The 21,513-nt window shown below is 39.5% G+C and overlaps 1 protein-coding gene across 3 annotated transcripts in view; it reads left to right on the forward strand.

Moving 5' to 3' along the window:
* cblb (Cbl proto-oncogene B, E3 ubiquitin protein ligase) overlaps positions 1-21,513 on the forward strand; it is a 130,976-nt gene that overhangs the window by 80,710 nt on the left and 28,753 nt on the right. For all 3 annotated transcript variants that reach the window (XM_084941608.1, XM_084941607.1, XM_084941606.1), the window contains 4 exons: positions 916-1,116; positions 4,319-4,513; positions 7,651-8,028; positions 12,252-12,343. In XM_084941608.1, the coding sequence (XP_084797734.1) occupies positions 916-1,116; positions 4,319-4,513; positions 7,651-8,028; positions 12,252-12,343 (866 nt within the window). The remainder of the gene's footprint in view (positions 1-915; positions 1,117-4,318; positions 4,514-7,650; positions 8,029-12,251; positions 12,344-21,513) is intronic.

Genomic DNA, 21,513 nt, shown 5'->3' on the forward strand with positions numbered 1-21,513 from the left:
AGTTATGTGTAATAGGGAAATTATACAAGGAAGAAGTATTGAACACATAAAGAAAGGGAGGTGTAAAAGGCATGGAAAGCAGTGACACCAGCTGAAATCTATCAGTAATTTCCAAGCAATCCTGCCACTTAATTCAAATTAAAATGAGCTGGTTCAGTTCCCGCTGGTGGCCTATTAAGGTCTGTCATTACCAAGGTGTCACACAACAAACATCTCATGACTGGTAAAACCAGTGAGTTCTCTCAACACCTTTGTAACCTTATTGTTGCAAAACAAACTGATGGCACTGGTTGCAGAACTGATCACTCATTTACCATAAACTGGCCACAAGTAGGTGCTCCCTGAAAGACAGAGGAGTGAAAAGAATTATCAGAAGAGTTGTCCAAGAGCTAAGGATGATAAAAATCTGCAGGTTTATTTATTCAAAGAAAACAATAAGTAATGTATGCAACCGCCATGGCCTGTATTTTTTTCTGTGATAATGGTAATAGTGATATAGTAGTGTGGTAATAAGCCCACAGAGAATAATCATTTGACTCAGAATTCTCCCAGTGTGCTACTGAAATGTTGACTTATGAATGAAATGATCACTCAAAAATAAAGTTTAAATGTGTGTCATATGTGGCTAAAGGTAAAGCTTTTAATTAACAGACATCAGTTCCCACAAGTCCACAGTCACGTTCCCAACTATATGGCTACCAAAAGCATAGCTTTGTTCTGTCTTTGTTAGATAGATGCTCTAAAACGTTATACTGCTATTTTTTATGTTTTTGACAGGGTCTTTTACAATGAATGCACAATAATTTCATGATGTTACTGAAACAACATGTGGCATTTAGTTATATTTTTTGGTTAAAATGTCACCACCTGTGTTTTTGTATGTTTGTGTATGACTAGCCTGTTATATCTATTCAGGAATCAGATGGCCAAGGATGCCCTTTCTGTCGCTGTGAGATCAAAGGCACAGAGCCCATTATTGTGGATCCCTTTGACCCACGAAATGAGGGCTCCAAGTGCTTCTTCCTGGACCAACAAAGCTCCCCCTTGCTGGACCTGGATGATGAGGAAGACCGAGAAGACTGTCTTGTCATGAATGGACTGGCCAACATCAGGAAGGTAATCTACACAGGATCAAAAGTATTAATACAGACTTAAATACACTGCTCAAGAAATTATATACAGTTATATATTATATGTCTAAGGAACTTGGAAAGAAAAATGTCTGGACTTCTTTAAGTTGCTTGAAGATATTTCATCCGAGAAGCGTCTTCAGTTCTTAGATGGTGGAGAGTCTCAGAATTAAGGCCTATGGGAGTGACTCCCAAGAGCGACATGGACATAGAGCCCCTATTGATCCATATGCTATTTGGTCCATTTGACCGTGTCCCTTGGTGTGCTGTTTGAGGTGCTGCGGGAGTATGGGGTGTCCCCATACAACTGTAGCAAGAGCTTGGTCCACATAGTCGGACTCATTCCCGAATGGGTGTTGGGCTCCGCCAGGGCTGCCCTTTGTCACCGATTCTGTTCATAATTTTTATGGACATAATTTTTAGGCGCAGCCAAGTGGCAGAAGGCTTTCACTTAGGTGGTGTCAGAATCTCATCTCTGCTTTTTGCGGATGATGTGGTTCTGTTGACTTCATCGGGTGCTGGCCTCCAGCTCGCAATGTAATGCTTCGCAGCCGAATCTGAAGCGGCGGGAATGAGGATCAGCACCTCCAAATCTAAAGCCATGGTTCTCAGCCGGAAAAGGGTGGAGTTTTCAAGGTATGGACATTGAGGCTGTGGATAGCTACAGGTATTTTGGTGTTTATTTGAACAATAAACTGGACTGGACTCATAATACAGAAAAGTGTATTAGGTATTAGGATTCTCTCTAATTTACACAGGGTCAAAAGTATAGAATAGGATAGAAGACTAGAATAATCCTTTAATTGTCCTACAAGGGGAAATTTGGTTGTATCAGCAGCAAAAACACACATATACAAACAGAACAGGACACAGAACAGAAACACAGTTTTTACATATTTACATCACGGACAATAGTTACCAAAGCAGAGTACTGTACAGTTATTAAAATTAAAGTATAGATAAGTGGCAAACCCAGGTTGTAGTGTGCAAACAGTGCAGGATACTGAAAGATGTTTAAATAGTTAAGAATATTTAGAATAATTAGAAAAGTGTAGATTGCGTATTGTACCTGTGCATTAAAAAGTAGACATGTAACTTGTGTATATATAAACTGAGAAAAGTAATGTGCAAGTTATAACAATAGAAGTTGTTACAGCACTGATGTAAACATCTATGTTTGTTAGGAGCAGTTTTGATTGTACAGTCTGACAGCTGCAGGGAGGAAGGACCTGCAGAAACGCTCCTTCATGCATCTAGGATGCAGCAGTCTGTCACTGATGGAGCTCTGCAGTTCAGCAACATTTACATGCATGGGGTGGGAGACTCTGTCCATCAGAGAAGTTATTTTGGCCAGAGTCCTTCTGTCTCCCACCACCTGCACTGGATCCAGGGTGCATCCCAGAGCTGTCCTTCCTGATGAGTTTATCCAACCTCTTCCTGTTAGCTGTCGATAAACTGCTGCTCCAACATACAACACTGTAAAAAATGATGGATTCCACCACAGAGTCATAGAATGTCTTTAGAAGCACTCCCTGGACTCCAAATGACCTCAGCCGCTTCAGTAGGTAGAGTCTGCTCTGACCCTCCCTGTAAAGAGCATTAGTGTTGTGGCTCCAGTCCAGTTTATTATTCAGGTGAACACCCTGGTACCTATAAGAGTCCACTATCTCAATGTCCACTCCCTGGATGTTCACCTGTGTCAGTGTGGTGGGTCTGTGCCTCCGGAATTAAACAAAGATAGCGGAGGGCATTATACAGCAGTTGTTTTGTTTGCTCTCAATTTTGACAGCCCTATTAAAGATTAATATCAGTTTGTACATGCTTCAGATAGCTTTTCTTCAAATTCTTTAATTCTCACTCGCTTTTGCAACTTTGTAATTTTGTGTTACTCGTAGCAACAACTCCACCTCATTGTTAGTCCATTTAAAAAACGTGGTGCTTTTCCTCGACATTTTGCTGTGACGTTTCAAAGAGCCGGAAAGTAAATAAAGGGCAGACAGAAATGAGGCAGGCCGAATCTTCTTGTGTTTCACGCATGTGTAATGCTTGAACGTAAGCGTTTTCGGCCGTTTCAATGTGGACGCACATCTCTGTGAAAACGACTGAAAGTGTGGACGCAGAGCGTTTTCAGACCTTTTCACCTTTTCAAATCTATCCAGGCTAGTGTGGACGTAGCCCGAGTCATCCTCACCTGTGATGAGGCCGACTATGGCAGAGTCGTCAGACAACTTCTGTAGGTGGCAGCGTGGGGAGTTGATGGAGAAGTCTGCAGTGTATAGGGTGAAGAGGAATGGTGCCAGCATAGTTCCCTGTGGGGCCCCCGTACTGCAGACCAGCATATCAGAGACACAGCCCTGTGTCCTCACATACCGTGGGCGTCCTGTGAGGTAGTCCAGTATCCACTGGGACACGTGGTGGTCCACTCCTGATAGCTCCAGCTTGTCCCTCAGAAGTCGTGGCTGAATGGTGTTAAAAGCACTGGAGAAATCAAAGAACAGGGTAGCTGGGGACCAGGAGAAGATGAGCAGTGACTGGCTGTCATTGTTGACCAGCCAACCTAAAAGCATTGTGGTTCATGGTTAAAAAAACTGCTGATGGTTTGACACCATCTGATGACATCTTCTTATGGTTGTTAGTCATAACCATTGACTACAATTGGTAGTAACGCTAAGAAGGAGACTTATAAAATTTACAGAAGTTAGGATGGTGGAGCCATTTGAGCCATTTCTAAACAACTGCAGATTCCAAGGCTTACTTCCACAGTCCAAAAAAGAGCATTGGCCAAGCATGTGTGAACATGAGTGTTAATGTTTATCTGTCTCTATGTGTTAACCCTGTGACAGACTGGCAGTCTGTCCAGGTTGTACTCTGCCTTTTGCCCCATGACAGCTGATGATAGATAGTACAGTACTATTGAAAATAGAATACTGAGCTCTAGGTTATAACCTTCTCATTATGTTGGCTATGATACATCACTTCTGGAGCAGTGGCGAGAGCATAAATAAGCACAATCTCAGGTAATCAAAACGGGAAATTGATTAACATTTTACCACATTTTAAAGTGGTGTAGATTTGCTTCCATCTATCCCCTATAAAGAATGTGGATTCTAGCAGTCTCTAATCAGGATAGAACTGGTAATAAACGACTAAGAATTTTTTTTTAAAAGTTTATTTACTTTTTCCCTTAGCAATGTGGCGAGGATCAGAAATCGCCAATGGTGTCGCCCAGTTCTTCACCTGTCAGCCAACACAGAAAAGCCCATGGGGGAAACTCCAGCCAATGTGTCCAGCACCTCAGCCTCCCACCTGTCCCACCACGACGTGACCTTATCAACAAAGGTGCCATTCGCTCCCCATCTGCCAGTCCCATCTGCTCCCCCAAGGTCAGTCACAGTTCAGCACACTGCCACTATGAAACCCCTCATATGTTCACCTGGCACACAAGTGTTTAAGTTTATTTACACAGTTTCTACAATGTTTACTGATCAGCAGAGAATTTACATGACAATCCACAAATTACTCCAAGTGCCCCAAATGCTGCTAATTAAATCCACTTGATTCACTCACTGATCATGATTATCAACTGTTACCATCTCTATAAAAGTAGCAGTCTTGAGTATTAAGGTATGTGTTATCACAATGCTATGGAGACCCAGAGTTTACTGACAGTACAATTTGAAAAAAAAAAACCAAACTGAACAAATATGGCTCATTTGGAAGGTTGCTCTCTAAAAAGAACATGTTAGCATAGCTTAGGTTTTTTTTTTAAAGTTCATCTGAACAAGCCACAAGATTTCTGGAGCAGTATCCTTTGGACAGCAAAAACCAAAGTGGAGATGTTTTGCCATAATCTACAGTGCTATGTCTGATCAAAAGCAAACACTGAATATTGGCAAACACACCTCATTCCAGCTGTCAAGCACCGTAGCTTGAGTCAGTCATATGAAAAGGAATATTTTTGTAACCTATGAGGAGTTCAGGGCTGGATGTAATTGTAATTATAATGGTCTGTATAATTATTTAATAGTCTTTGCCACATTGTTGCTGCTGCTATCTCTCCTTGGTTATCGTTTGAAAAAATGACACTTTAATATCTATATTATACTATATATATTTAATATCTTAGTATGTGTATGGACAACAAAGATTTAAGAAACACTTCATTTATACAGTGAAATATGATGAAACCTTTGGACTATGTCTTCCTTACAACCCTCACATAATTAATGATAAATTTAAAACAAAAATTCACAAATTATTAGCATATTCAGAACATTTTATTAAATATTAGAGATTAAATATCAGATTCAGTTTTGCAATCCTAAACCAGGGCTCGCAAAATTTCAAAATCCCTGGTAGCCCTTCGGGCAGGGACTCTTCAGTTTTTGGTAGCCCAAAATAAATTTAAGTAGCCCGAATAAAAACGAGAGCAATTTTTGGATTGATGTTTTGTTTCCTGTTTTGTTTCCTTTACAAAACATTAATCAAAAAATTGTTGAAACACAAAGTACAACATTGTATAAAAATTACAACCATCAACTCAAATAATTGGTTCTAATTGAACAGAAATTTCTATGAACTTGTAAGAACTGTGTAGAACATGAATCAGTCTGTGTCAGATCCTGAATTTGAAATTTCCACTGAAGTCACGGGTAAGAGGCAAGTGGAACCAAGATCTAGGCCATTTGCTTTTTGAAGTTTGCAAAGACTGCTAAATTTTGCCAGTGGTAGTTCACTCTTTCCAACATAGTACGGTGTTCTAAACACATTTTTTAGGTTTATTTTTAGTATGTTATTTGGAATTGGTGTTTGTTCTGGGAAAGATATTGCAGACTGAGCAATAATGCATTTCTTGCATTTCTCATGGGTTCTAATGGGGGCCTTTCTTAAAATTACTGGTCCCAGTAACAAAGGCGCTTGTCGACTCAGAAATCGAGGGAAAACCAACAACACACCCGGCAGAACATTATGTTATTTACACGGGTGCACATAAGTGGTCCGCATGTGCGCATTCGCTGTCAAAATAAAAGACACGCACCAGATAAGAAGTTGCAACGCGCGTTTGCGTCCATATAAAAAGGCACTGTTTTTGTCCGCTAGAGTGGGATTTTCACGGCACATTCTGCACCAAATCTCTGTGCGTTCATCATTTGTTTGAAGCCACCTCACCTCCTGCAACCACTTTTCCGAGAATACGCGCTTCTTTTGTGGTTTGGACTCCTTCTGACATTTCTTTGGAGGTGGAGGAACACCAAAGTAATTGCTTAAAGGAGCTTGCTTCTTCAACATCTTTAAGAGTTCTAAATAAATGTCTGTCCTCCTCCAGAAAATCTTATGTATGCAAACACGCGTTGCAACTTCTTATCTTGTGCGCGTTTTTTATTTTGACAGTGAATGCGCACCTGCGGACCACTTACGTGCACCCCTGGTTATTTAGCTTGTCATATTGCAGCCACAGAAATTCTTTTGTCCATGAAACCATAAAGCTGCACTTTCTTTTTGCCTTATAGTCTGATTTGTCATAACTTTTCCGTTTTGTGGTAAGCTTTTCTTTGGCTGTCACTTCTTCACCCTGACCTGTCTTATTTGGCTCAGCAGAACTAAAATATATATCCTGCTTTTACACACGCACTCACATAACGCTCAGCGATTCTCTGCGCGATCAACCTCTCACACGTTTAAGCTTGCTGCGGGAGATTTCAATTGTCATGTTTGCATAGTAAGCTAACGATTGATAAGCCGATGTCAGAGGAATTGGTGCGTAAATTATCGTCACTCACCAATCAGTACTGTCGCTCTCTATACACAGTTCGCGCGATTGCAAAGTGAAAGCAAAAAACAAGGGCAAATTCAAACGCGATTTCAATATGTCACATATTGACAGTGGCTCACCGATGCCAATGACATAATTACCCAGCTACATTTCCGAAAGAATGCAAAAGCATTGACATATATTTTTGCTTCCTATGATAGCCCGACGGGCAGGGCAGAGATAGAATTTGGTAGCCCGACTGGAAAAATCGCTAGCCGTCGGGCTAGCGATTTTGCGAGCCCTGCTAAACCATGTTCTTTTAAGTAGAAAAATGCTTTTTTTCTGGCAACCCTTTTAATCCAAGGCGCAGTCATACTTGTTCAGTCTTTTGCAAACTGAACTTTAACATTTAACTAATAATAACAGAGTCCTGTAGAGTCTGAGATTTGGCTCTTGGGTTTTCTGTATTTTCTCTGAGCATTTTACAGAGGTAAATTTATGGAGATTTTTACTCCTGGGAAGATTATGGCATTGTGTTAGCACACACCTGAAAGTGTGAATAGTTATCTGTCTCTCTGTGTTGGCCCTGCGATCTGTTCAGGATATACCCTTCCTGTTGCCCTATGGTAGCTGGGAGAGGCTCCAGTTTCCCCATGAAGAGAATGGATGGACGACTAGATTAATTAAAAGAATTTAAAAAAATGTAAATCCAAGTATCAAATTAGTTGTCTCATTTAATTGAACAACTTTATCTTTCTACCCCTTTAGTCTTCACCAGGCATATCTAGGAAGCAAGACAAGCCTCTTCCAGCCCCACCTCCTCCACAGAGGGACCCACCACCACCTCCTCCTCCCGAGCGTCCTCCTCCTGTCCCCCCTGAATCACACCACTCTTCGCTCCCCAGTTCCTCGTACATGTCCTCTTCTTCTACAGGCATGCTGTCAGAATTCCAAATTTCCTCTGAGACTTGGTGCTCCAAAGACAGCCATTTGACAGATGCACACAAGACTGGAGGGGAACACCAACTCCAGCTGGGACCCACTGTGCCTTGTCACTTGAACAGAAGACCACTCAGTTGTCCATCTGCAGAATTTGCGAGGTTACATCAAAGGTTGGACGGGGCAGGAAATTCAGAGAGCTCCAAGGTAAAGATTACGTGTCTTTTAAATATTTAAAATGATAAGCCAGTACTGGACTGTATTTTTTTTTTAATTTACTAAGTAAAAGAAAGGATAAACTCTCACAATTCTGGGAGGAAGAATCCTAACTGTGACTTTGTTTAGTCTCTTCATTCTGCCCTGTGAGGTTCGATGTGTCCAGAACTGTGGGATGGGTTTGTCATGGTTCTTTGACCCAATGTTTTGTTTGTGTGGACTTTTGAAGCTTGTTTATTATCACTGTTGTATTCTTAAAGACTGATTTATTTTTGTTAGTTTAGTTTCCATGTGCTTATGAGTTTCTGATTATTGTTTTACCTCAGGGATTCATGTTAGTTTGGATTTTTTAGTTTTCTTTAGCATTTCCCCTTTTGTCTTACCCTCTGTCCTTGTTTATTACCCTTCAGTGTCTCTTTCTCTCTCTATCTACATCTGTGTCACTTCATCTCTCTCTCATCCCAGTCAGACCTCGGTGTTCTGTCTCCCTTCCCATGTTCTTCTCTGTATTTTATCCTTTGCCTCCCCAGTTTGTTATGTGTTTCCATGTTTGTTTAGCCCCGTCTTAGTGTCAGGCTCGAGTGATTTTGTCTGAGTCTCAGTGTTTGAGCTCCTTCCGGTTATCTTTTGGTAGTTCTTGTCTCATTTGTATTGTTTTCTGTTTTTCTTCCCCTATCTGGTTATGTCTGATTTGTTCCTGCTGTGTTCTCATGTGTTTCCACTCCCCTGATCTCCCCTCAGTGCATATATTGTCACTGTTTTCCTTTGGCCTTTGTCAAAGTATCTGTTCATCTACCCTCAGGTTTCTTCAGGTTCCATGGGCTCTGTTGCTAGCATGTCACGGTTTAGTTTCTCTGTTTTAGTTCCCCATTCCGTTTCGTTTTTTTATTTTTGTACCATTCGACAATCAGCCTTAATAAACGGCTCACCTCCAGTTAACTCCTTCCTGCCTCCCAGTGTTTGCATTTAGGTCCTCACTTCAAGCTTCCCTGAGTCTGTACACCTTGAGACCTTAATAGGATTACATGGCTCTGTAGCGTGCCGCTGTGTTAAACTATGTAAATGTGAGCATGTCACTGAATTTGCAGCTAAAAAAAGAACTTCAATATATGTGTATTTTGGAGTGGTGTATAATAAAAAGTCTGACCATAATATGGTAATGCAATATTAATTTCAAGGCTTTCATAACATGTTTTAGATCGAAAGGTAAATCATATAAAATACTGTATTATTAAATTACATTAATATTTAAAAATACAAATATAAAAGATTTTTTTCACAAGCCAATAAAAATTTACATGGGCCATTCCACTGACCTGAGGGTTGTAAGGTTGGACACTGAATTATTATTAATATTAATTAATTACTACAACGTCATAACGTCTGTTTTCAGCAGCACAACACTTGCCTCCTCATGTCAGAAAGCCTTCCAAGAAGAAAGATTATTTTTTATGCCTTAGTTTAGATTGTATGTATATTATTTTATTTGACTTTGACCTTTAACTGTACTTTAGATTATTTAGATATTTTTGCATTTAAAAAATGTTTTCTTTAAAAGCTTAAATTTCAATATGGCACGTACAAACAATCACAGCATTTAGTTGTTGTTTTTTGACAGATATTGTATGCAGCTAAACTTTAAAACATTGCAATTTCTAAAATGGAAACCAATGGGTTAGGGTTAGGTTTCATTCTAAAAGACCAGTATTTTTTCTTGTTTTAATATTTATTATTACTTGTTAACAAAACAAAAGTACTTCTTGCAAAATTACTTGGTTAATCAATGGAATAATTGATAGATTACTCTATACTAAAATAATAGGTTGCTGCAGCCCTAGGTTACTCTGACATTTGGTTAAATCTTTTCTTGAGGACTATAATGGTAAATCTAAATATTTTTGGAGATTCTCTAACATTTCTCTTAGACCCAGTGTCAGATCAAAATTTTGTCCATTACAAAAATAAATGTTATCGTAACAGCCTCCACTGGACGTTCTATCGCACTTAACTAAGATGGGGAACACTCTAAGATTGCTCGAAAGTTTGTAATAAGCACAAGCTTAACAAGCATCATGATCAGTGATCAGTTTACTTTTTATTAAACACAAACTTTTCCTGGACTGCCGTTGGTGGCTTCATGGATGTAGTCACTAGTCATTGGGCTCCTTCCTTCCGCTTAGTGTATAGCTTCAGGTTGCTGGACTTGGGTTAAACCCTCCATGCATGGTCAGTAGTTTTCTTGTCTTGATGTCAGTGGCTTCTATCTCCTCCTTTGGCCAGCTTATTATCTCAGAAAGGTATCTGACAATTGGCAGGGCATAGGTGTTGATTCCTTAGATGTTGTTCTTCCCATTCAGCTGACTCCTCGGGACTTGCCTTACTCTCTGCAGGTATTTGGTGGTTGCAGCTTTCCAAACAGCCTCTGGGAACACCTCTCAGCTGTTGTTTTGGCCCTCTGGTGTTTCTACCTCTTCCTTTCTATGCCCCTTTCATGTTTAAAACTGTGTGCCCATTCATCTTAGCTTCCCTTCTGGGGATCCTTGGGGATCAGGACTATCCGGCCTTCAGTTAGCCATTCCATTCCATTGGTAGCTGGTTCATTTGTACTGCCAAGTGGAGTGTAGTTAGCCAGTAGGCATGAATCATGTTAGGGCCTGGTGCTGTCCAACTCTTCATGCTTGAGTCTCTGGATGTCTGTCACTTTGACGTCACTGGATCCTGGTCAGGGAGGTTGCTATGGTCTGCTCTTAGATCCACTAGCCACTGAGCAGTGATGTTATGGGTTGCAAAGTCTCCTCCTCTCTCTCAGGTCAGCTCTTCAAAAACTCAACGCCTTCAACACACCAATTATTTTTGGAGCTTGAGGCCCAATCTCAGAGGGTGGGGATGATGATATTCCTATCTGACCTGACATCTTGGCCTCTCCCTTGCCATAGCATTTGTGTTGTAGCTCATCAGTCCCTAGTTGTGATTGCACTTGTTTGCTCTGGATGTCGGAACACTCAGCTACTATTAAAAAAAAGAAAATTTTAAGCCTAACCTTTAAAATAACCAAGGGTGTCTATCCAAACTTGCAGCTGTTTTCACAGAAGAGGCAGATGAAAGCTGAAGGCTCTGCCTCCTATTCTTATTTTAAATACTCTGGGAACCCCAAGTAAGCCTGCAGTTTGAGAGTAAAGAGTACTAGTGGGGTGATAAGGTACTGTACTGACTGTAAGGTCATGAACTAGTTTTTCAGCGTGTGTGTTTGAGAGATACATCAGGGATTCAAGTACTTCTGATTTGATGCTTTCTTTTTCAGACGAGCTACAGCGTCTAGAGTTGTACGCAGTGAAAAAGTAAAAATATTAACAAGATAATGAGGTAAAAAGTCTTAAGAATTCAGACAGAAACTCTGAATAAGACCCAGGGTGGATGATAGATCAAAACCAGTTTTATTTGTTGATAAGTTTTCTAGCTAGGGTTGACAAGGCATCAGGCTTTTTAAATTAATTAAAAGTCTGTCTAGTGCTTGTGGTTGATTAATAAGCTAGAGTGGGAGATTGCTACCAAGTTGGCATGGCACCTTTCTTTTAAAAACCGTATTTGTTTCAATTTTGAAAATAAAGTTAATTAACTATTAGGAACTATTGTTTCCTGTGTAAAAGTGGAAATGCTGACAACTGACATTCGACTTTTGTAATGCTGAAGAAATCAATAGATTAATGGGACAGCAGAGGCTTCTGAACTTGTCTTTGAATTCTCTGGTTTTAAAGATTTCTTCTGTCCTAGGGGGCACTGCTTTTACATTATTGCAAGTAATAATAATAATTCTCAAAAAGTAATTCATCTTTCTCAGAACACTTTTTCAGTGACTGTAGGAAACATTATTTGAAAAAAAAGTTTTTACCCCATAGCAATAAAATGCTGATGGGGTAAGCAACGCATGATTTTGATATTTATGCTACAGGTGAATCTACTAAAAATCTATGAGGATTTTGAATCAGGGTCTATTTTGGGAATGATATAACTCAAGAAGGAAGTCCCCTTGGATTTTCAAATTTATACCATAAATGTATCTACTTGCAATGACAGCTGCCAATATTTTTACAAAAGGTTTTTTTTTTTTTTTCATCATTAAGGATGGGTTCTTCTACATGAAAGATATTTTGATTTATTTCTGATTGCCACATCACAGATACCACATCCATTTTCTCTTTTGTGTGTCTGTGCAGCCCTTCTGTAATGGCGAGCAAGTCAGTGTTGAGTACGACATCGTTCCCTCACGGCAGTTGCCAACTCAGTCCAAACTTTGTAGTAGCCACAAGTGAGTATCACATCTCTCTCACACACACACACACACACACACACACACACACACACATAAATATTTATCTAGCTGGATATGAACAAATATTCCCAGAAAATATCCTGGAAATTTCTGGTTAATCTGCATTTTTAGGTCAGTTTTGATGCTGCTCTAAAACTGTAGATTAACCAGCCTTTGACAAGGCTGTGTCTCAGATTTTGAGTCAAGATTGTGTGCTTTAAAAAAAATGAAAACATACTGTTATGCTGTGCATGCTATAGACATCTTGGATACTCAGCTGTATCTGAGAAACTACATGACTTGTGTTTTACCTTATTTTCAGCAAGTGAGCTTTACATGTATGGATTTGAAGTAGATAAAGTGCTTAAAGTGTAAAACACTGTATACATGGACAAATGGGACAACTGTAAAATGCCTTGAGTGGTCAGTAAGATTAAGAGTGCTCTAATACATGTATAAACAAAATCTCCCTACTCACCATGTGGGCTGTTTTTATTCTTTAACCACTTAAGCCCCACGCCCACGGTACCGGGGGCAAAAAGGAGGAGATCACGTCAGTGTTGCCAACTTAACGACTTTGTCGCTATATTTAGCGAGTTTTCAGACCCCCTTAGCGACTTTTTTTCTAAAAAGCGACCAGCGACAAATCTGGCGACTTTTTCTGGTGTTATTGGAGACTTATTTATGACGACTTTTTGACGTGAAAGCGCGTATCGCTCCTACTCTCAACAAGCAGCGGGTGCTGCTGTGGGCACCTCGCCCGTGCCAAAGCGCTCACGGGTGGAGGATAGTCCTCCCCCAGCTGCTATCAGGACAGGAGACGTACACCTATGAGTCCAAACTGCAAATGAATCTCGCATGAGCGAAGCCGCTGCTCCCGCACTGACTGTAACGCAGTCAGTTCTTCTTTTACTCTTATGCTGTTTTGTGGATCACAAGGTTTAAAACTACTTATAAACACACACACATATAGTAACTCCACCAGAGTGCCTATTTCGGAGCAGGGTTGGAATTGTGACATTAAAAAAAACAATAATTGCTAAAAGAAATTTAATGTGTAGTTCTAAATAAACTCTAAATGCATTTAGGACGTTTTTTACTCACTTTATGTCTCTTCCACGATGTTATTTCTCTCTCCAACAACATACGTTACAATTACATTAGCATGACCAATTATGCAAATTATGCGATGACGTCATTTAGCGGCTTCTAGCGACTTTTAGGACAACCAATAGCCATTTTCCTTACTGAGGAGTTGGCAACACTGGATCACGTTTAATCGGTTATAACACGGGGTGAGAAATATAAGTCCAGACATGTATCCAAAGAAACCTCTGAATCTCAGCTAAAATGTCATATAAACCATTTCTACAACCACCAAACACATCGAAAACAAGCCATGATTAAACGAGCAGTTACGTAAATGCGCAGAAGACCGCTAAACAAACAAAACCGAACCCGAAATTCTCCAGGCTTCATGTAACCGGCTAAAGATAGGCTGGTTAGCTTCCAGAGCTATCACTGACTCCACACACCAAGTTTCACCACGATCAGACCAAAATTCACTTAATGAGCCGCAAAAGAAAGGATATTTAGAAATATCCTGTCTAGTTCATGCATTTATTACTTCCAGGCTGGACTACTGTAATTCATTATTATCAGGATGTCCTAAAAACTCCCTGAAAAGCCTTCAGCTAATCCAAAATGCTGCAGCAAGAGTACTGACAGGGACTAGAAAGAGAGAGCATATTTCTCCTGTTTTGGCTTCCCTTCATTGGCTTCCTGTTAAATCCAGAATTGAATTCAAAATCCTGCTCCTCACATACAAGGTCTTAAATAATCAGGCCCCATCTTATCTTAATGACCTTGTAGTACCATATCACCCTATTAGAGCACTTCGCTCTCGCTCTGCAGGCCTACTTGTTGTTCCTAGAGTATTTAAAAGTAGAATGGGAGGGAGAGCCTTCAGTTTTCAGGCCCCTCTTCTGTGGAACCAGCTTCCAGTTTGGATTCGGGGGACAGACACTATCTCTACTTTTAAGATTAGGCTTAAAACTTTCCTTTTTGCTAAAGCATATAGTTAGGGCTGGTTCAGGTGACCCTGAATCCTCCCTTAGTTATGCTGCAATAGACGTAGGCTGCCGGGGGATTCCCATGATGCATTGAGTTTTTCCTTTCCAGTCACCTTTCTCACTCACTATGTATTAATAGACCTCTCTGCATTGAATCATATCTGTTATTAACCTCTGTCTCTCTTCCACAGCATGTCTTTATCCTGTCTTCCTTCTCTCACCCCAACCGGTCGCAGCAGGTGGCCGCCCCTCCCTGAGCCTGGTTCTGCCGGAGGTTTCTTCCTGTTAAAAGGGAGTTTTAACAGGAACTATCGGCAAAGTGCTTGCTCATAGGGGGTCATATGATTGTTGGGTTTTTCTCTGTATCTATGAAGCGCCTTGAGGCGACTTTTGTTGTGATTTGGCGCTATATAAATAAAATTGAATTGAATTGAATTGAAAAGAAGACCACAAAAACACATAGCAGCGCAAATGCGCTAAGACAGAGATTGGCTTACCGTACCGATTTCCTCCGTTATTTTTGCCGGTAGCCGGTAGCCACGTGATTATCAGATGTTACCACGGCTACCTAGCCACATCAGAGCCATTTTCCGTCAACAACCTCCATTTTAGACCCACCTACAGACACGTGACTGGACAGACACCACATGCAGCAAATTTGGGCCCACGTGGGTTTGGGCATTGCAACGTCTGACTGGTTGAAGTGACGTTAACGTGGCATCGTTACTTTGATTCTATTGGCTAAAACGATTAAAAAGAGGTGTCAATCATGCAAATTGACCAAAAGAAACCAAAGTTACAGCCCTTCGGAGTTTAAATGGCCAGAGACCAATTAAACGCTTCATGCGCACTGCAGAAAAGGGCCATTACCATGTAAATGTGTGGTTAATTCTTCAAAAATATATTTAAAAAAAAGCATTTTTAGGCCTGTTAATAAAATGTATTAATTTCTACTCTTTAATACCTAAAAAAATTCAACTGGCATGGTGTCCAATTATGTGCCAAAATTGGACATTTTTGTACAACGTCTGGATATTCATGTATTGACAGGGCTGTAATTTTTCACTGTTTCACTTTAGAAACATAAATCTTTGCACAGATGATGTTTATATGTTGGTTACTGAAATCCTGGAGCCAAATGTGATCTGAGGCATATTTTTAAAAGGGTTATATGCTAAAAATTTAAAAAAAAATTAGGCGAGGATAAAATATACGTACTTTTTCTGTGTTCCAGTCTCAGTAACTTTGACACAGTAATATCTGCTTCAATATTTACACCTCTGATGAAATCTGACAAGTGTTAGCTTTTGTTTTGACACCAGGATTGTAAGGACAGAGTTTTTAATTGCAGAGAAATAATCAATTAAATTTGGGCATTACATTTTCGAGCAGAAGCCTGGGATGTCTAGTGCAGTGTCTTTGCTGTTCCTATGACTAGGATATTGTTCTTAGCATCTGCTGGAACCACTCGCCCAGCTTGGGGGGTCACTGACCTGTTTACCACATGGACGACAGTTGCCTTCACCTTACACAGCTTTTCTAGCTCCTCTTTCGGTCCTTGGTATGTTTCCAGCTTCTCATGTTCCTTCTTCCTTCTTGTTGTTACTCCTAGTATAGCTAAATCTGTCACTGCAACCTTTTTCCTCTGCTTGTCCATCATTACTACTTGAGTGAAAGCAAAGTAAGCAAAGAGGATAAAGCAGCTGATGATGGCAGTTTTCAAGGGTGATCCACTTACCGACATGTCCTTTATGGAAGCTTTTGAGCCAGCCATTGAACAGAGAAATGATGCAGACAAGTTGTACTACTTGCAGCAAGCAGTACACTACAGGAGAACCACAAGATATCACAACTACTGCTTCAACTGACCAAATACACGCATCCACACATGTACAATAGCAATAACACTAAGTGCAATACTCTTTTATGACAATGTTGTATTTTGCTCAGTTGTATATTTTAATTTGGATTTGAAAACGTGGCTGAGCAATTTTCAAAAGGTGTGGTGTGTTGTTTACTAGCATCACTATCAGAGCAGTACACATAGAGGTAGCAGACAGTCTTGACACCATCTCCTACATCAATGGTCTCCAATGGTTTATAAGCAGAAGAGGCCAAATTGAAATCATACATTGTGATAATGGTACAAATTTTGTTGGTGCAGAAAAGCAGTTATGTGAAAACCTGAATCAGGCACAGATTGAAAAGCATATGCAGAGCTTTCTCTGGTCGCCTCCCCAATCGGAACAGGAGTGACATGTTTAGCCGCATGCTCTCCTTAAACCTCTGGTATCTGGGTGGTGTCCAAAAAATGATGTGGGCTTTATAGATAATTGGGAAACTTTCTGGAGGAAACCTGGTCTTGTTAAGAGAGACGGCATCCATCCCATTTTGGATGGGACAGCTCATATTTCTAGAAATCTGGCCAAATTTATCAAACCCCCACAAACCTGACTATCCAGAGTTGGAAACAGGAACCAGAGTTGCAGTCTTACACGTCTCTCTGTAACTTCTCTCCTCCTGTTATTTCCCCAAAACCCTATCTCCTTAGAGACTGTGTCAGCTCCCAAACAGACAAAAAATCAAACTAAAAACCAGCAAAAAATGACTTAAACATAAAAGATTACAAAGAAAGAGCAATACAGTATCCTCAACAGCACCAAAGAGTAAAACATTGAAGTGTGGACTATTAAACATTTGGTCGCTCACTTCCAAGTCTCTGTTAGTACATGAGTTAATAATTGATCAATAAATCGATTTACTCTGTCTTACAGAAACCTGACAGGATGATTATGTTAGCTTAAACGAATCAACACCCCGAGTCATACTAACACTGTCAGAATCCTCAAAGTGCAGGCTGAGGGGGCGGTGTGGCAGCAATTTTCCACACCAGCTTATTAATTAATCATCAACCAGACTTGTTACAAAGCTAAGCATCAGGCTTTCAAATGAATTAAAACTTTGCCTTGCTCTTTAACACTGATCTGTCCAGGGTTTCAGCACCTCTCGTTGACAGACATCACTATTCCTCCCCACTTCTTCTTACCACTCTGCAATGCTGTCCTATGCACCTGTACGAGCTGAAAGCCATCTAAAGTGACGAGTGAGTCTCATTCAGCCATGTCTCTGTGAAGCACATGAGCCTACACTGCCAGAACTCCCAACTGTAGCTTCGCCAGCGCCTTTAGTGCTTCCATCGTATTAGGGAAAGATCTGAGATTTCCTGTAATAACAGATGGTATACATGGTTTGTGTCATGTTATCCATTCCTGACGCTTTACTCAAGCTCTACAGTATCTCCTTGACTCTTACAGTGGCTAAAAGTATGTCTTCTCCTATGCAAAATAATTCTTTTTATTTTATGCAAAATAATTCTTTTTATTTTTCGTAGGAGAAGTAACGGTGCATGGAGCAGTGTTCTGCAATCACTTCCTCTGATGGGTTTTTGTCAGTGAGCTGGGGGATGTCGTGGAATTTTGTAAATAAAGTCTGCAACACGGAAAGAGCTGTGGTCAAGCTATTTATTACTGGGCAGGAGAGCCAACAGACACATCAAACATCACAGTTCACAGTCATGCCAGCTTTGCCTTTGGGATGTCTCAGCTCCTCTTTTATAACCCCTCCCCACACACAACTCTCTGTATCTTTTAGTTACAACAGGTTTCTGTCCCACGGACTGTGGCTGGGCAGAGAGCAACTTCCGCTATCTTTTCCCAGGAAGCTCCTGGCACCGGTCATCTTGAGAGTTTGGTCCGTCTACGCCCTAACAGTTACTGAAACATCGTTAGGCCTAGCTAAGCAGTTCTTTACAAGGTCATTGCTACATTTTAAGCAGGCAAAGGTTATATAAAAATCATACAGTAACATTCTAAACATATAAATCTAAATGTGATGATAAACTAGAATTTTCTATAACATCCAACCCTTTGATTATTTTATTTAATCATACAAGAATCACCAAAAGAAAAGGTGTAATTCAACACCAATAACATCAACAACATTGCATACTTAGAGAGGTTCACTATGTGCAGCATTCCAGTGTTAAAAAAGTGTAAAATTTTACACTTAGTGGTCATGCTTACTCTCACTATCCTCTCTTCTACATCTGAGTCTGAAATTTGTATGCAAAATATAAGTAATTATATTCAGGAAAAACTTCCCAAGAATATCAGATTATACATGGAAATATATAGAAGCATTAGTTGTTCACCTGCGAAAAGAAAGAGCGTTAACACTTTAGTTAAATTAATTTCTTCATCCATGATAAGCTGTTTATAAGATAAATAAGTCATTCGGTGTGAAACATGTTTATCAAACCTCATCATAAAACCCATCATGCAATGTTTCCCATTTGTGATTGTTTCTGTAAAAGAATTATTATCATCAGTATTGTTAGGGATGAAGACACACATTTATCACCAAACATCACACACACACACACTCCTTTGTGCTGTTCTATTTTCCTTTTCTTTTTTTTCTTTTTTTTTTTATTATTATTATCTCTTTTATTGGGACAGCTGTTGAACATAACAGTAGTTTACCTTTTTACACTTTCTTTGCTGTCACATTTTAACTTATAATTGAAAAATAAAGAAAACAAAAAAAGAAGAGAAAAAATAAATAAATAAATTAAATTAAATTAAAATAAAAAAAATAAAAAAAACTAGGGTTAGGAGGCAGCAGGGCAGGAAGGTTTACGTAGTACTCAGGGTTGTAACATCATATACAAAATCACACCTCATATGTTTAACATAGTCTGTCCATTTAGACCATATTCCATAGAAGGTATCCCTCTTAAGTTTAAGAGAAAATGACATTTTTTCCATCGTATAGATCTCTTGTACAGAATGTATCCAGTCTTCTATCGTTGGTGGTTCAGGCTTAAGCCATCTTCTCGTAAGAGGCTTTTTACTTGCGGCCAGAAGGATATACAGGAGTCTTCTGTCATTGAAATTCAGTTTATCCGTTGGTGCATTGCACAAAAATATGGTCTCAAAAGTTGAAGGAAAAACAAATGAAAAAACATTTTGTAAATGATCATGGATTAGAGACCAATACTGGCGAATAACTTTACAGTCCCAAAAGATGTGGAAATGGTTAGCTCCATCTCCCCCACATCTCCAACATTTATCACCAATTCCTCGATATCTTTGTTGAGCAGGGGTAATGAAAAATCTCATAATGCTTTTCCAGCAAAATTCAAGCCAAACATTAGACCCAGTGGTAGCCCACTGTATCTTGCATGCGTGAGCCCAACACTTCTCTGTAATTGTCAAATTACCCTCCTTTTCCCACTTCGCTTTAATATACAGAGTGCTGTCGTTTTTACACCGCCGGATGCTGTTATATAATTTAGAAATAATTTTACTTTGCACTTCAGATTTGGTTAGTAATAAGAATGTTTCTACAAATTGTAATTCGTTTAGGTTCACTTTTAAGTTTTGATTAAAATAATTTCTGATCTGTAGATATCTAAAAAAATCATCTGATCCCAAGTCATATTTACTCCTTAAAAATTCAAAGCTCCTTTTCTTTTTTTTTAACACTTTATTAAAGTATACAAATTACATACATATAAAATTTACATACATATACAAATTACAATTACATATTACTCATTAAAGAAAAAGGAAAACAGAGGAAGAAAATAAAGCATCTGAGCCCACAACTCACTTATTAAACTTACAGTTTCAATACGTCCCAGGGGAAAGCTTTTCCAAGTTTCAGGTCCATTGTTCTTCTTTTCTGTAAATCTGTAATGGTATGTTTACTCACGACAGCACTACTTATCATCCTTTGCTCTATAACGCCTTTGGCACGGGTTTTCCAATAATGCATGTTTATTACACACATTATTAACCAGAAAAGTCTCCTTTTGTCTTCACCCATTTTTTCTTTAAACAAACCATATTTAACCGCCTTAATGTTAACATCAACATCGTAACCAATTTCTGTCATCCTCCGCCTTATCTCAGTTGTCCTATAACAGTCCAATAAAAGATGATCTAAGGTCTCATCCTCATTACAGTCTGTCATAGGGCATTTCTTGGTGGTAACATAACAACTCCACTGGACTACCGCGCTCACAGGGAGGCGCCCGAGCGAGATGAGCCATACCACATCCCTCATGCTTTCGGATATTACTTTGTCTTGTATATTCTTAACTATCAAAGGATTTTCATCTTTATCTACATACTTATATTGAATTAAGCCTTCATTTTTAATTTCATTTATTTTATTATCGGTATTCTTCGTATTATCTTGTAAAATATTGAGACTATAATGTTCCCATTGACCTAATAAATCTCCAAACATAAGTCTGTGGTATGGTACGCCTGCTCTGGCTCTGCCTCTTTTTTTACTCCACAATCCTTCCTTCCCTCGAACCCACGAGGCACCTCGGAAATTACACTGTGAATATTTTTGAAAAAAGGAATTCGCAAAACAATCTCCAAGTCTGGAGCTCCCAATCCTCTGTGCTTCCTACTCTTGTACATAAATTTCCTCTTAGTCACCTCACGATTGGATCCCCAGATAAATTTAATGCACATCTTACTTATTTTGATAATGGTTTTTCTCAGAAGAGGAAGTATTGTGGCGAGGAAGAGAAGTTTTGAAATTAAGGTCTTCTGGTCTGCTTTCCAAGCCACACCAAAGTTTTGTCTTGATTCAGCTTGGCACCTGATGCCAGTTCGTATTGGTGTAATATCTCCATCACTATAGACAGTTCATTTTGATTTCTAATTAACAACGTCACATCATCTGCATACGCCAAGGCTGTAATCTTATGGGTTTTGCCAAGGAGATATCCTTTAATTCGTTTACCATTATTTATCCTTTTCAATAAGGGGTTGATTGCAAGAACATACAAAGCAGCACTTAGAGAGCATCCTTGTTTAATCCTGCACTCAGCACTAAAAGGGGATGAGAGTTTTCCGTTTACTTTAACTTGCACTAGGGACGTTTTATAAATCAACTGCACAATGGAAATAAACTGAACCGGGAAGTTATAGGCTTTCATTACTTGCCATATATAGGAATGGGAGACAGAATCAAAAGCTCTCCGTTGGTCTAAATCTAGGATGCAGAGCTCTG

This window comes from Perissodus microlepis, chromosome 10, assembly GCF_051167445.1.
Source record: "Perissodus microlepis isolate ML-2025 ecotype Zambia chromosome 10, ASM5116744v1, whole genome shotgun sequence".
In the NCBI taxonomy this organism is placed as follows: domain Eukaryota; kingdom Metazoa; phylum Chordata; class Actinopteri; order Cichliformes; family Cichlidae; genus Perissodus; species Perissodus microlepis.